The following is a 14,543-nucleotide window of genomic DNA, read 5'->3' as shown; positions in this document are numbered from 1 at the left end:
GTGTGTGTGTATACTTTAAGCATTTTATTTTTGAGAGAGTGCAAGCAGGGGTGGGAAAGAGAGGGGGTGGGACAGTATCCAAAGTAGGCTCTGCACTGACAGCTGTGAGCCCGACATGGGGCTTGAACTCACAAGCTGTGAGATCGTGACCTGAGCTGAAGTCGGACGCTCAAATGACTGAGCCACCCAGGTGCCCCACATCTTTGACTTTAAATCCAACTTTTGTTTCTTTGCTTACGGCCCCCACCCCCCAGGTGTTTTACATGACCTAATTCAAAAACAGCAAAGAAAGCTCAGATCCAGGTGGAGGTGTTTATAGCAGGGGTCCACTGGGTGTTGGTAATCGTTGTTGTTTTTTCCCTTCTTTCCTCCTCTCTCTTCAGCTTTTTGATTGTAGGACCATTTGGTAAAACTCGGACAGGCATGTATGTTTGTACGATTCTGACAGTGTAGATATTTGTTTTCCATTTGATTTTTTTCAGTTAAATCATATGCAGGCAATATTCCAAGTGTTACTCTTGGCCTTCTTGTGTTCACTGTTGTATCTCCAACCAGGAGAATTTGCCAGGACGAAATTACACTTTCTGGCAGTGGTTTGATGGTGTGATGGAAGTGTTAAAAAAACATCTCAAGCCTCATTGGAATGATGGGTGAGAATCCTTATTTCCTAAGTCAATAGAGGTTGAAGCTCTTCTTTCCTCTGTTAAAACATCACACTCTGCCTCTGCTCCTTTGGCCTTTGCAATCCAGGGCCATTTTGGGTTTCGTGAACAAGCAACAGGCCCATGACCTACTCATTAACAAGCCTGATGGGACCTTCTTGCTGAGATTCAGCGACTCTGAAATCGGTGGCATCACCATTGCTTGGAAGTTTGATTCTCGTGAGTTCCTCCCTTTTTAAAACATATCTTGGCTCTAGTTAGCTGCTTCTGTTGCAAAATTACTTTGACAAATGACTTACTGAATATTTGTGATGCAGTCAGCTCTGAGGAAGGGAGTGCAAAGGTGTCACCAGGACCCAGTTGCTGCTGCTAAGGCAGCCCTTGTAGAATCACATCACGGGAAACACAGTTAACTGATTTTGAGAAACGAAACTGTGTAACCCTGACATGGCTACCTGTAATGCAGCATTGTGTCCACAATCTCAGCTGCTTCCCTTTTGAAATGTCTGCCGCCTTATTCGACCCTGAGCTTATTTCAATGAAGAAATACTTGGATGAGTTGGAGTCATTTTAATTATTCCTTTCTCCTAATCCACATAAAGGCATGGCCACAGATTCTTTCCATCCAAGAACCGTTTTTTCCTCTGATCCTCAACATAAGATAAGAGTAGCTTGCTAGTTTTTTTGCAACTTAAAGATATTCCCAGCCTTTCACAGCTCTCTGCAGCCTCTGGCTGTCGGCAGGCTTCCTGTCTCACTCAGATGCTTTTGTACAGCAATCAAGGATTGGAGTCCATAAGAACTATTTCTTCTACAGAGGGACCGAAAAACCATTTGAACTTGAAACTACCTGAGATCATTGGCTCTCTAGGGAAGTGCCATATGCATTACCTGCTTTTTCCCCCCTGGCTTTGATAAATGAGTTGAACTACAACCTGTGGTTAATTTTAAATGGAGATCTTTATTGGGACAGTTTTAACGGAGAGTCTTTAATTTGTAGCATGTTTGGATTTTTTAACATTTCCTGTTCAGAAATCATGTTTAGAATACGATTATTCTGTTTATCGCTCTAGAGGAAAGGATGTTTTGGAATCTGATGCCTTTTACCACCAGAGACTTCTCCATCCGGTCCCTGGCTGACCGCTTAGGGGACCTGAATTACCTTATCTACGTGTTTCCTGATCGGCCAAAAGATGAAGTGTACTCCAAATACTACACACCAGTCCCATGCGAGCCTGCCACTGGTAACAATGTTCGCATTCTGATCTGGTTTTGTTGCGATTTGAGTTTTCTTTTGGTTTTTGTGTGTGTACGTGTGTGTGTGTGTGTGTGTGTGTGTCTGTCTGTCTGTCTTGCATGAAAACCTACACAATCAGTATTTAGTTATTGCTGTTTGAGTATTATTCAAGGCAGTCGTAAATCCTTGGCTATATTCTTCAGTCATATAGAAAACATATCTGCTGCTGACCCCAAATATCAAATTGAAGGGAACAAATTTATTATCTTTTTTCACATTGCTTTTATTTATTCATTTTTTAATGTTTTATTTATTTTGAGAGAGAGAGAGAGAGCACACAGGTGGAAGGAGGGGAAGGGAGAGAGGAGACAGTACCAAGCAGGCTCCATGCTGCCAATGTGAAGCCCAGCTCAGGGCTTGATCTCACAAACCCACAAGATCATGACTTGAGCCAAAATCAAGAGTCCAACACTTAACCGACTTGAGCCACCAAGGCACCCCTCAAATTGCTTTTAAAACAAGTTTAGATCAAATAAAACTAGAAAGGTGAAATTTGTTCTTCAAAACAGAGATGGTTTTATTGTTTTCTGAGTGTAAAAGTATTCTGTATTAATTGTAAAATTTCCAGAAAAGTATGGAGAAGAAAATACATACAGCATCTCTCATTCAGAGATTGACCACCAAAAATAAGTGTAGCAAATATTCTCCCTGTCTGTGCAGATATGTATTCTTCAGTCAGTCACAAGATGCTTGTTGGGGACTTCCTGTGTGGAGGTTACAACCTAGTAGTGGAAGGACAACAAACAAATACATGTATTTAGTGATGGATGCTATGAAGACAAGAAAGCACAGTCAAGGGGTAGAGACGGGTTAGGGAGGAGGATGGGGGTAGCATTTCAGTGGAGTGGTCAGGCAAGGTCTCTCTGAGAAGGTGCTGTCAGCGCAGAGCTGAATGAAATGAGGAAGCTAGCCATACAATGATCTAGACCAAAACCCGAGAAGAAGTGCAAAAACCCTGAGGTGGGAGTAAGACTGGTGTATTTGAAAAACCCCACGAGGGGGGCCCAGTAGGCCAGAGCTGAATGAGCAGGAAAGTGTGGGAGGTTAGGGCAGAGCAATAGAGGTGCCAGATCATGTCAGGCTTGGAGTTCAGTAAACGGTTTGGGTCGTATTATCCATCATCTTTTGTGATCTGATTTTTTTTCCACTTAAAAATGTACCAGAGGGAGGGGCACCTGGGTGGCTCAGTCTGTTAATCGTCCAACTTTGGCTCAGGTCATGATCTTGCAGTTCATGAGTTCAGGCCCCGCATTGGGCTCAGAACCCAGAGCCTGCTTCAGATTCTATGTCTCCCTCTCTCTCTCTCTCTGCCCCTCCCCTGCTTGTACGCTTTCTCTCTCTCAAAAATAAATAAAACATTTAAATAAATTAAAAATTATATATACCATAGGCAGAGTTGCAGGTCTGTAAGTATAATCTTACAACATCACTATAATGATTGCATGGAATTCCATGTACAGTGAGTGATTCGATGTCACTGATTTGAGAGACTGACAATTTTTTTTCTTTTTCTATAATTTATTTTTTATAATTTACATCCAAGTTAGCACATGGTGCAACAATGATTTCAGGAGTAGAATCCTTAAGCCCCTTACCCATTTAGCCCATCCCCTCCCAAAACCCCTCCAGCAACGCTCTGTTTGTTCTCTATATTAAAGAGTCTCTTATGTTTTGTCCCCCTCCCTATTTTTATATTATTTTTGCTTCCCTTTCCTTATATTTATCTGTTTTGTATCTTAAAGTCCTCCTGTGAGTGAAGTCATAGGAAATTTGAGACCGACAATTTAAGTTATTCACAGTTTTCTGTTGTGAATTAATATTGAGATAAGCTGGGGACGCCTGGCTGGCTCTGTTGGTGGAGCGTGTGACTCTTGATCTCGAGCCCATGAGTTCAAGCTCCGTGTTCAGTGTAGAGCTGACTTAAAAACTAATAATAATAAAAATAAAGAAATAAAAAATATTGAGATAACCTGGTACGTTAATCTTGTTCAACTATTACCCTGGATAAACTCCTAAAGTAGAATTTGCATCAAAGGATATACATGCTTTTTAAGCATTTTGACAGATCTTTGCAGAATCACCCTCCAGAATGGGGAATCCGTTCTCACTCCCACCGATGTCTGTTGGACCACCTGCTCCTCCATATCCCCTGCCAGTCATAGATTCTGTTCACTGGCTTCATTCTTGCCAGTCTGACTGGCATAAAAATGGTGTCTTGGTTCTTATTTTCATTTCTTTGATTCTAAGCAAGATCAAATGTCTTTTCGCATAATGATAATAGCAAAATCGTAACTAGAGTAATAACAGCTGACATTTGTTGAGTACTTCCTGTGCACTGGGCCCTTCCTGGGCAGCTTTCATATAGTATCTCATCTAATCCTCAGAACAGGTCTGGGAGGTACGTCTGTTACTCTCCTCACTTTACATAGGAGCACTTGAGGCACAGAGAAGTAACATAATTTGCCAAAGTCCACACAGCTAGAAAGTGACCAAACCAGGGTTTGAGCTCAAAGAGTCTAGCTCCAGAGTCTATTTCTTCACTTCCATGTTACTGGCTGTTTCTATTTTTTCTGTGAAGTGTGTTTCTATTCCTTGTCCATTTTTCTTTCGGGGTTCCATCTTTTCCTAATAAGGTGTAAGAACTTTTATATAGTAAATAAGCCTTTTATTATATATAGCAAATATTTTTCTCAGTATGTCATTGTTCTTTTAACATTTAAGTTTTATTTTGCTGAAGTGCAAAACTTGTATTTTCTATACAGCCTAATCATTCATCAACCTGTTTCCTGTATAGAGCCTTTTATATCATGCCTTCCCACCCTGCAAGGATGATTCTATTTCTAGGTGGGAATATAAGCCAAAATTTTTCAGATTTATGCCGTATTTTGGATTAAATCTACCATGGTTTCTTTTTCTGTTAGCACAGCTAGTTTAGGTTTTTAAATCCTATTTTTTACAGCATTTCTTTAGGTTTTATCTTTTTTGCCAATCCATAAAATTCTTTAGAAACTGTAAAGCACAAAAAGCATGCAGTATTATAAAAAGGCAGATCCTGACATTTGAAGGCGTAGAAGAAGCAGGTTAGGGTAACAAGCAACTTGTGCCCCGTGTGCCATTTCATTATCTTGGACTGTTTCATTGACAAACTTTTTATCCTCTTGACCTTAGCGTCGTCTTCATTGTCTGACATCATTAGGATTATATGTATTCCCATACTCACATACCCAAGAAATGAGACTTCATTCACCGACTTCAGACTATCACATTCCTACTACTCACTTAACTGGGTTTCTACAGTCAGCCTCTTAAAAAGGTAATTATGGCTGACCATACCACTCTCCGATCTGTCCCCTAGCCTCCCACATCCCAGTGGGGATTCTGGGGAGAGTGAAAGAGAGACACACGGACGTTCTTGTTAACCAGCCACGGGGCATGGACAGCACTCACCTGGATGAGTGACCATCAGATTACCCGCAAATGTAGAAAGCCCACAGACACAAAAGAGCACACAGACACCTGCGTGACACTCCCTTTCCTAAAAGAGGAGATTCCCAGAGTAACTCCAGGGGCCACCAAGTCAAATTCATTCCTTTCTTTGATTTCTCTGTGCAGCCCCTGACAAGTGTTTGTACTCCTTCCATTTGAAGATCTGCCGGGGTCGGGAAATCAGTTTTTCCCAAGACAACCCGTTTCTTTTGTGGGCAGTTCTAATTACGACAGTGTTCTTCTCTCTGTGATTGACAATGTGTTCCCTTTTGTGTTCTCTTCTGATCTCCTCCCAGTGTTGTTGCCTGGGACACAAAGCAAATCCTGCCACTCCGCCACATCTGTGACTTTAAACTTTTAAGATATTTTTTCTTTTTACACTTAGTGTGCAATTAATGTTTGGTTTAGATTTGTCCTGGAGCATACATTTTCTGTGGCTTGAAGAATTTATCAACACATCCAAGCCAACTCGGAAGATATCTTAACTTGCAGTTTTAATATTAAGGCTTCTCCTACACCAGGTCCCCCTAACAGATTCAAATATTAAGTGCTTGTATCAGATCCTAAGATAGAATTAGGTGCTTGTGTCCTGTCATGAGAAAAGCTGTGATTCTTAAGGGAGATTGCATTTTCATTTCTTTGAGAACTTTGGTTCTCATCACCATCCCCCCCTCGGCAGCTAAAGCGGTGGACGGATACGTGAAGCCACAGATCAAGCAAGTGGTCCCTGAGTAAGTGTCCAGGGTCCAGCCCTGGTCTTCTGCTGCCTCCTTTCCCTTCCCCCCGCGCCCCCCCTCCGCCCCTCACCGCTGCCCCTCCCGCTTATAGGCCCTGTAGGGCCCAGCACCCCCTGGCCCCCTGAAACCTGGCTCAGCCGCCGGAGAGGGAACTGAGCTTAGTCTCAATGGGACCAGGACCCAGGACCCCACTCCCGCAGCCGGACCCCCAGGCCCAGGGGGCGCTTTGTGCTTCCACACCCCAAAGAGATGTAAACATGCCCCTTGAGCCCTCCCCAAGTCAGCCGCTGCCCTGAGGTCACTGAGGCTTCTCCTGTTCCTCCTGCAGGTTTGTGAATGCGTCTGCAGACTCTGCCGGGGCCAGCGCCACCTACATGGACCAGGCCCCCTCCCCAGCCGTGTGCCCCCAGGCTCATTATAACATGTACCCACAGAAGTAGGTTGTGTTCTCTGGGGCTCCGCAGGGAGGAGCTGGGGCTGGGGCTGTGTTCTCTGGGGCTCAGGCTGGGCCCGGGGGGGCTGGTGGACAAAGGGACCCAGAGCTCCTGTAGGTCTGAGACCACCCAGGCCAGGCACCAGCATATGCCCAGGTGGGAGACAGAGATTTGAACAGAAGGTATTGGTAGTTTAGAATGGGGTTGGGCAAACGTCAACTACTCTTCTCTCTCAAAATGTAGATTTTTCTTGCTTTGTATAAGGAGCACATGGGCTTTACATGTGTGGACAGCCAGGGTTAGGGACAGCTGGGGTGGGTGTTCTAGCCTGAGCCTCTCCGTCCAGATAGCAAAGGACTCTACTCCCCACTGTTCAGATCAGGAGCATCTTTCCCCTGAAGCCTAGGCCAAGGGCACAGGCCATCTTGGGCTGTTCACCCAGTGGGGTGTGGGGCTTGGGGTGGTCTCTGTGGCTCATCATTGGCCTTGGGCAACCTTCCCCTTCCCTTTATCTCTTATCTTTTTCTCCCAAGCCCTGACCCCGTCCTTGACAATGATGGGGACTTTGATCTGGATGACACAATGGATGTGGCGCGGCGTGTGGAAGAGCTCTTGGGCCGACCTATGGACAGTCAGTGGATCCCTCACGCGCAGTCATGACGCCCCCATCTCCATCTTTAGCTTCTTCGTCCTCGCCAGAGGAGTTACTCTTGTGGATGTTTTAATTCCATGAATCGCTTCTCTTTGGAAACAATACTCATAATGTGAAGTGTTAATACTAGTTGTGACTTTAGTGTTTCTGTGCATGGTGGCACCAGTGAAGGGAACGTGTGTGAGTGTGTGAGTGTGAGGGTGTGTGGGTGTGTGTGTGCGTGAGTTTTCACATTGGGCTGTTTCTCCCCCTTGCTGTCCAGAGTTTAGTTGCAGCACTGGGGCCATAAACAGTGGCTGTGGTTGTTTTAACCTTGTGTAAAAGGCAGCAATTCCATGAACCCTGGAACTTGGCCATGTGTTCAGAGGGTGGCTGAACTTTGACATGTGGCTGTTCAAGTCAGAGAAGGACAAAGGGAGGAGAAAGCACCTCTCCTGTGAGATTTGTCACTGTGTCTGCCAAGCAACTGATATATAACCGTGATTGTCTCTGCTTTCCTCTGAAATGTACAAATTGCCTTTTGAAAAAGAAAGCCGTCCTCCCTCCTTCCCTCTCCGTGACTCCCGTTTTCCTGGGTAGGGATGGGAAAAAGCGGGGACATACAGTGATTGTTGGGGCAAGGGAAGTCACGGGTTGTCTGATGGGTAGTTGCTTTTTAAGTAACACTGAACCCATGTTCTTTCCTTCCCTCTCCTTCCATCCACTGTGTGAATTGCCCCTCAGTTCTGTGTGTGTGCACGTGCGCAGACACGTTTGATGAACCAGAGAAAAGAAAAGAGGGTCACATAACCGCAGCTTACAGTGCTGATGTCCTTTGTGTCGCAGCCAGAGTGGAAGGCCAGGCCGTGACCCACAGGCGCTGAGAAAGCTGCCTTGCCACCCGGGGCAGCTGCCCTCTGGTCTGCCCGTCCTTCCGCCCGAGCGCGGCTACCCCACGGCTTACTGATGGTGGCCACTCGCACAGGCTGACTGGTGTTTTGTTTCTAAATCGGGACTTCTTGTTTTGCTCTTCCCACCCTGATCTGATATCACAGCCCTTTCTTCCTGTGGCAGGTCCTGTGCCATTCACACCCAGGTCACCTCGATTCCCTTCACCGTCCACACGGGCCATCTCAGGGAGGGGCCGGTGGGGGTGCAGTTCGAACCCAGGGCCAGCGTGCTCAGCGACGTTGTTGCCCACTTGGTACGGGCCACTGGGTGTCAGCGTTGGTAATCTGGGGCAACACAGTCAGTGGGTTTCCTAGGAAGTTTGGTAAGCTGCAGAAACCAAACAAAACAGCTTCAGTACAACGTCCACGATTTCTTCCGTAGCTTTACCCCAGAAGGAAGGAACGGTCTATCGCAGTCAGGTGGGAAGAGGGGGAAGCAGGTATAGCTTTCCGGGTAGGCCTAAAGGTCACTCACCCCCGGCCCCCTTCTCCAAAAGAAGGAATGACCACACCAGGAGAGAATGGCCCTAAAAACCTTATTTTTATACATGTGAGTAAATAAACATATTTTTTTTACAAAAATGACTTCTGAATTTATCAGTGTTTTGATGTTAAAGGAAAATATTCCTCTGTAGTAAATTATTTATTGGAAGATGACTTTTTAAAAGCTGCTGTTTGCCCTGGCTTGGTTTCATACACTGATTTATTTTTCTATGCCAGGCAGTAGAATCTCTCTGCCTCTGAGGAGCAGGCCGACCCTTCCATGATACCAGCAGTGACATAGGATGTCGCTAAGCCCTTTACATACCCCTCAAGATTTGATTAAAATTCCACCCATGAGGATGAGTGTTGGGGAAGCAGGAGGAGGAGGCCTGACCGCTCTCGGACCCAGTCATAAAGAGCCCTTCCCTGCCTGCCCATTGGACTTCACCAGCACCGGCCCCTGAGTGCCCTGAGTGCCCTGAGTGCCGTGGCAGGCCAGCCGGGAGCTCAGCAGCCCCGACGGGGCGGAACTGACACACTTTCACGTTGGCAGGGACCCAGCGCCAGGGTGTGCTGTGGGCAGAGCTTGCCCTTGACGGTTGGCACTGGAGATTGGGGGGACAGGAGCCAAAGAGCGTGGCTGCCCCGAGCAGAGGGGTCCCATGCTGGTACGGTCGCTGACCTGTCCTCCGTTTTCCTGAGGCTGCGCTGATAGATGGGAGAGATGTTTGACTGAAAGGTATGCTCGCTATCTGCGTTGTGTTTTCTCTTTTCTCCCTGTTCCTGCAAACCACAAAAGAGGCAGTGGCAAGTCTTGACCTCCTCTGCCTCTCACTCGCCCCCAGACACGCACACACATAAGTCATCAAATGTTTCAATGTGTGGTATGTGCCGGGTTTTTGTAGGGGGGTGGGGAGACTAAAAGTGAATAGAACTTAAAGTGGAAGTATACTTTTTATAATTTTTCTTTTTAAAACTTTGTGAAATTATTTCAGATACATATTTTAGTGTTGAGGCAGATTAGTATGTAGCCACCAAAAAAGTATTGTGTACAATCTGGGGCAGTCACAAAATTGTGTATTTTATGTTACAATAAAGGCTTCCTCTGAAGGGACAATATTGAGTTCTGTTTTTCTTTTCATCGAGATGGTGAGGGAGGGTGGCTTTGATAGGGAAATATTTGCGATCATCAGTGTGACTGTGAAAAACGGAACTGGTGGCCTCAGAGAGTGTGTCCTAGCTTTGATGGCAGAGGGGGCATTTCTTACCTTCCTGTTCATATGATGTTTTAAAAATTAGAGTGATCGTCTGTACCTCCTAGCCTCCTGATTCCACACTGTTCCCATTACAAAGCTTACCCTTAAATTTCAAGCACATTTCGAGTTGCCTGCTCTGAGCTGGGCATTGTGAGTGGGAGGAGAAATTGTTCTGCCCTCAAGAGGATCGTGGCCCAGGAAAGATGACAAACATAACCAAACATGATAGGAGATTGGCTCACGCTGCAATAAAGCTGTCCTGAGGCCGTAAGGGAATACAAGAGAACATGGAAGAAGGGCACCAGTTAGCTTGAGCTGACCCCTAAAGAACACATGGGAGTTAGGAGAGGCGGTCAGGTGGAGAGACCAGCGCAGGCAGAAGCTGGAGATGCAGGAGGGCCAGATACGGCTGGATAGAGGGTGACGTCTGCTTCTCAGCTCAGGCCTGCATCACAATCTCCTGGAAAACTGGCTAAAGTGCAGATCGCTAGGCAACTCTCCAGAGTGTCCCAGCCAGTAGGCCTGGGGTTGAGCCTCAGAATTTGCATTTTTTAAAAAAAATTTATTTATTTTGAGAGAGAGTGAGCAAGAAAGGAGCAGAGAGAGGGGGAGAGAGAGGATCCAAAGTGGGCTCTGTACTGACAGCAGAAAGCCCTTGGGGGCTCAAACTCACGAACCATGAGATCATGGCCTGAGCTGAAATCAGACATTGAACCTCCTGAGCCACCTACATACCCCAGAATTTGCAGTTCTAACAAGTTGTCAGGTGATACGGGGGCAAGGACCACACTTTGAGAACTGTGGCCAGTGATGAAGCCTAGTGTGCCAGGCTAAGAGTTTAAACTTCACCTGAGCATGATGGCAAGTGAAACCTTACCAGACTTCAAGCAAAGGAATGGCCAGAGTCTCATTTTAGGAAATACTATAGCGACACTGTGTATGATGGATTGAAGGGAGGCAAAAGAGGAAGGCAGGGATCCGGGGAGGCTGTTTCAACAGTGTGGGTCAGAGGAGAGGAGGTTCTAGATGAGGATACCACAGCAGTGGCCCTGAGGCCTACTATGCAGACATTGTGACCAATGCTGGAGAGCGGGATTGGAGTCTAGAGTAATTCCAGGTTTCTGGCTTGGGAAGTAATTGATAGAGATGCTCCTCAGTGAGATGGGGAGGGGAAGATGTGGGAGAGGAGCAGGTTGGGAGGAAGATTGAGTACAAATCCGGATACGTTGGAATGTCCAAGGAGACGTGGGTGTGCAGCTTAAGAATGATCAGGGCTAAGAGATACGGAGGAGGGGAGGGGGGCGGGACAGAGAGGCAGGCTCTGAAACAGAAAACTTCGAATCTCTCCTCAAAAGAACGGACTTCATTTGCAAGGGAAGTTCAAGCTTAAGGGTGCTCTCTGAAACCTTGGAGGTTGTGAAAGGCAAGTGGCAAGAGAATGATAGCTTTATCGGAGGTAGAGGTTGAGCTGGGCTAGCGAGTGTGCTAGAGAAAGATGGGGAAAGAGACAGCCGGGAGGAGCTCTCTCGGGGTCAGAACAAATCTCAAACACTGGCCGTGAAACTGTCCCTTCAAAGAAACCTGAATTTGATTGGATCAGTTTGTGGAGCCATTTCTCCCCCCAAAGCATTGTTGGAAAATATATAGCAATTAGCCAACAATTCGTGTAGCTTAACAGCTGGGTGTGGTCAGGGAAAGAGGTGAAAATCACTGTCATGCTAGGGTGACTGGGCATACTCAAGTCTGCACCCCCTGAATGAGCAATAGCAGAGGCTTTGCACTGTAGGGAGGTGGGGGGTGGGAAGTATGTGGACTCACTAAAATGATCAGCCACTCACTACCCAAATAACAATAACAAGACAAGCCCTGGAAAATTCACAAATATATGGAAGTTAAACAATATACTCCTAAAATAACCAACTGAAAAAGAATAAAGTTGAAGTAGTCACATGTCACAGTAGGTCAAAACTTAGTGCAAAGCAACAATAATCAACATAGTGTGATACTGGCATAAGGATAGATGTATGGATCCATAGAATAGAATTCAGAGTCCAGAAGGAAACCCATGTGTCCGTAGTCAACTGATTTTTCACAGGAGTGCCAAAACCATGCAATGGGGAAAGAATAGTCTTTTCAACAAGTGGTGCTGGGACAAGTGGTGCTGGGACAACTGGATAGCCACATGCAAAAGAATAAAGTTGGGGGGGGGTGGAGAGGGACGCCTGGGTGGCTCAGTCAGTTGAGTGTCCAACTTTGGGTCAGGTTGTGATCTCACAGTTGGGGAGTTCGAGCCCTGCATCGGGCTGGGCTGTCAGCCTGTCAGCCTGTGAGCGTGGAGCCCGCTTTGTATCCTTCTGTCCTCCTCTTTCTCTGCCCCTCTCCTGAGCATGCACGTGGGCGTACTCTTTCTCTCAAAAAAATAAAAACATTAAAAAAAAAAAGAATAAAGTTGGAGCCTTATGTTACATCACGTACAAAAATTAAAATGGATCAAAGACCTAAATGTAAGAGATAAAACTATAAAAATCTTAGAAGAAACCATAGAAAACTTCATGACATTGGATTTGGCAATGATTTCTTGGCCATGACACCACAGGCAACACAAGATAAATTGGACCTCATCGGGGTGTCTGGGTGGCTCAGTCGGTTAAGCGTCCGACTTTGGCTCAGGTCATGATCTCATAGTTGGTTGGTTGGGTCCTTCATTGGGCTCCGCCCTGGTGCAAAGTCTGCTTGGGATTCTCGCTCTCTCCTCTCTGTCTGCCCCAACCCCATTCGTGCTCTCTCACTCAAAATAAATAAATAAATAAATAAACTTTAAAAAAAAGTAGACCTCATCAAAACAAAAACTTTTGTGCATCAAAGGACACTGTTAGAGTGAATAGACAACCCACAGATTGGGAGAAAATATGTGCAAATTATATGTCTGATAAGGGATTAATATCCAGAATATATAAAGAATTCCTACAAGTCAACAACAATTTTAAAAAAATTAATGTTTACTTATTTTTGAGAGAAAGAGAGAGCACAAGCCGGGGAGGGGCAGAGAGAGGGAGACAGAGAATCCAAAGCAGGCTCCAGGCTCTGAGCTGTCAGCACAGAGCCCGATGCAGGGCTAGAACTCACGAACTGCAAGATCATGACTCGAGCCAAAGTCAGACGCTTAACCGACTGAGCCACCCAGGTGCCCCATTTTTAAATGGAAAGGATGTGAGTAGACATTTCTCTAAAGATATACAGGTGGACAATAAATACACAAGAAATGCTCAGTCGTTAGAAATGCAAATCATGGGGTACCTGGGTGGCTTAGTCAGTTAAGCATCTGACTTGATTTCGGCTCAGGTCATGATCTCACTGTTTGTGAGTTAGAGCCCCGAGTTGAGCTCTATGCTGACAGCCCGGAGTCTGGAGCTTGCTTCAGATTCTATGTCTCCATCTCTCTCTGCCCCTCCCCACTTACTCTCTGTATCTCTCCCAAAAGAAATAAAAAGAAACTTAAAAATTTTTTCTAAAAAAAAAAAAATGCAAATCACAACTACAATGAAATACTTCTTACCCATTAGATTGGCTGTTATCATAACAAAACAAAAAAACAACTGTTGTAGGGGATGCGGAAAAATTGGAACCCATGTGCGTTGCAGGTAGGCATGTAAAGTAGCAGCTGCTGTGAAAATACCATGGAGATTCCTCAAAAAGTTAAACATGTGATCCAGCACTTCTGGGTATATACTCAAAAGAATTGAAAGCGGGACTCAAACAGATATTTGTACACCCGTGTTCGTAGCAGCGTTATTCACAAAAGCCAAAAGGTGAAAATAACACAAGTGTCCATCGGTGGGTGAATGGGTAAACTAAATGTGGTCTAGACATACAAGGGAATATCATTCAGCTTTAAAAAGGAAGGGAATTCTGACACATGCCACAACATGGGTGAATCTTGAAGACATTATGCTGAATGAATAAGACAGACATAAAAGGACAGACATTGTATGGATGCCCCTATGTTAGCTACCTGGAGTAGTCAAACTCATGAAGACAGAAAATAGAATCATGGTCATCAGAGGCTGGGGAGAGGAGGAATGGGGAGTTAGTGTTTCATGAGTCACACTTCAGTGTAGGAAGAAGAAAAAGTTCTGGAAATGGATGGTGGTGATGGTTGCACGATGGTGTGAATGTACTTAATGCCACTGAAGTGGATACCGGATCGGGTTAAAATGGTAAATCTTAGGCATATTTTACCACAAGAAAAAACAAATCAAAGACCTAAATGTAAGAGCTAATTTTATGGAAGTATTGGAAGAAAACATAGGAGTAAATCTTCATGACCTTGGACTTGACGATGGGTCCCTAGATATGACACCAAAAGCACAAGCAACAAAAGAAAAAGTAGACAATTAGACTTCATCAAAATTTAAAATTTTTGTGCTTCAAAGGACACTATCAAGAAAATGAAGAGACAACCCACAGAATGGAAGAATCCATTTGCAAATCATCTATCTGACAGGGGACTTGACTGCAAAATATATAAAGAACTCTTACAGCTTAATAATAAAAAGACAAATAGCCCAGTAAAAAATGGGTAAAGGATCTGAAAAGACATTTCTCCA

General features: G+C 45.2%; 1 protein-coding gene across 2 annotated transcripts in view; it reads left to right on the top strand.

Moving 5' to 3' along the window:
• STAT5B (signal transducer and activator of transcription 5B) overlaps window positions 1-9,797 on the top strand; it is a 65,338-nt gene extending 55,541 nt beyond the window's left edge. For both annotated transcript variants that reach the window (XM_047093574.1, XM_047093575.1), the window contains 6 exons: window positions 556-650; window positions 751-881; window positions 1,736-1,906; window positions 6,125-6,176; window positions 6,511-6,618; window positions 7,150-9,797. In XM_047093574.1, coding sequence (XP_046949530.1) covers window positions 556-650; window positions 751-881; window positions 1,736-1,906; window positions 6,125-6,176; window positions 6,511-6,618; window positions 7,150-7,276 — 684 coding nt within the window. In that variant the 3' untranslated portion in view covers window positions 7,277-9,797. The remainder of the gene's footprint in view (window positions 1-555; window positions 651-750; window positions 882-1,735; window positions 1,907-6,124; window positions 6,177-6,510; window positions 6,619-7,149) is intronic.
• The last annotated feature ends 4,746 nt before the right edge of the window (window positions 9,798-14,543 follow it).

This window comes from Lynx rufus, unplaced genomic scaffold, assembly GCF_022079265.1.
Source record: "Lynx rufus isolate CCGP_SWC_20201006 ecotype Redwood Valley unplaced genomic scaffold, mLynRuf1.p SCAF_34, whole genome shotgun sequence".
NCBI lineage: Eukaryota > Metazoa > Chordata > Mammalia > Carnivora > Felidae > Lynx > Lynx rufus.
Note: the sequence above shows the minus strand (reverse complement) of the source record. Positions and strands in the feature narration are given on the sequence as shown.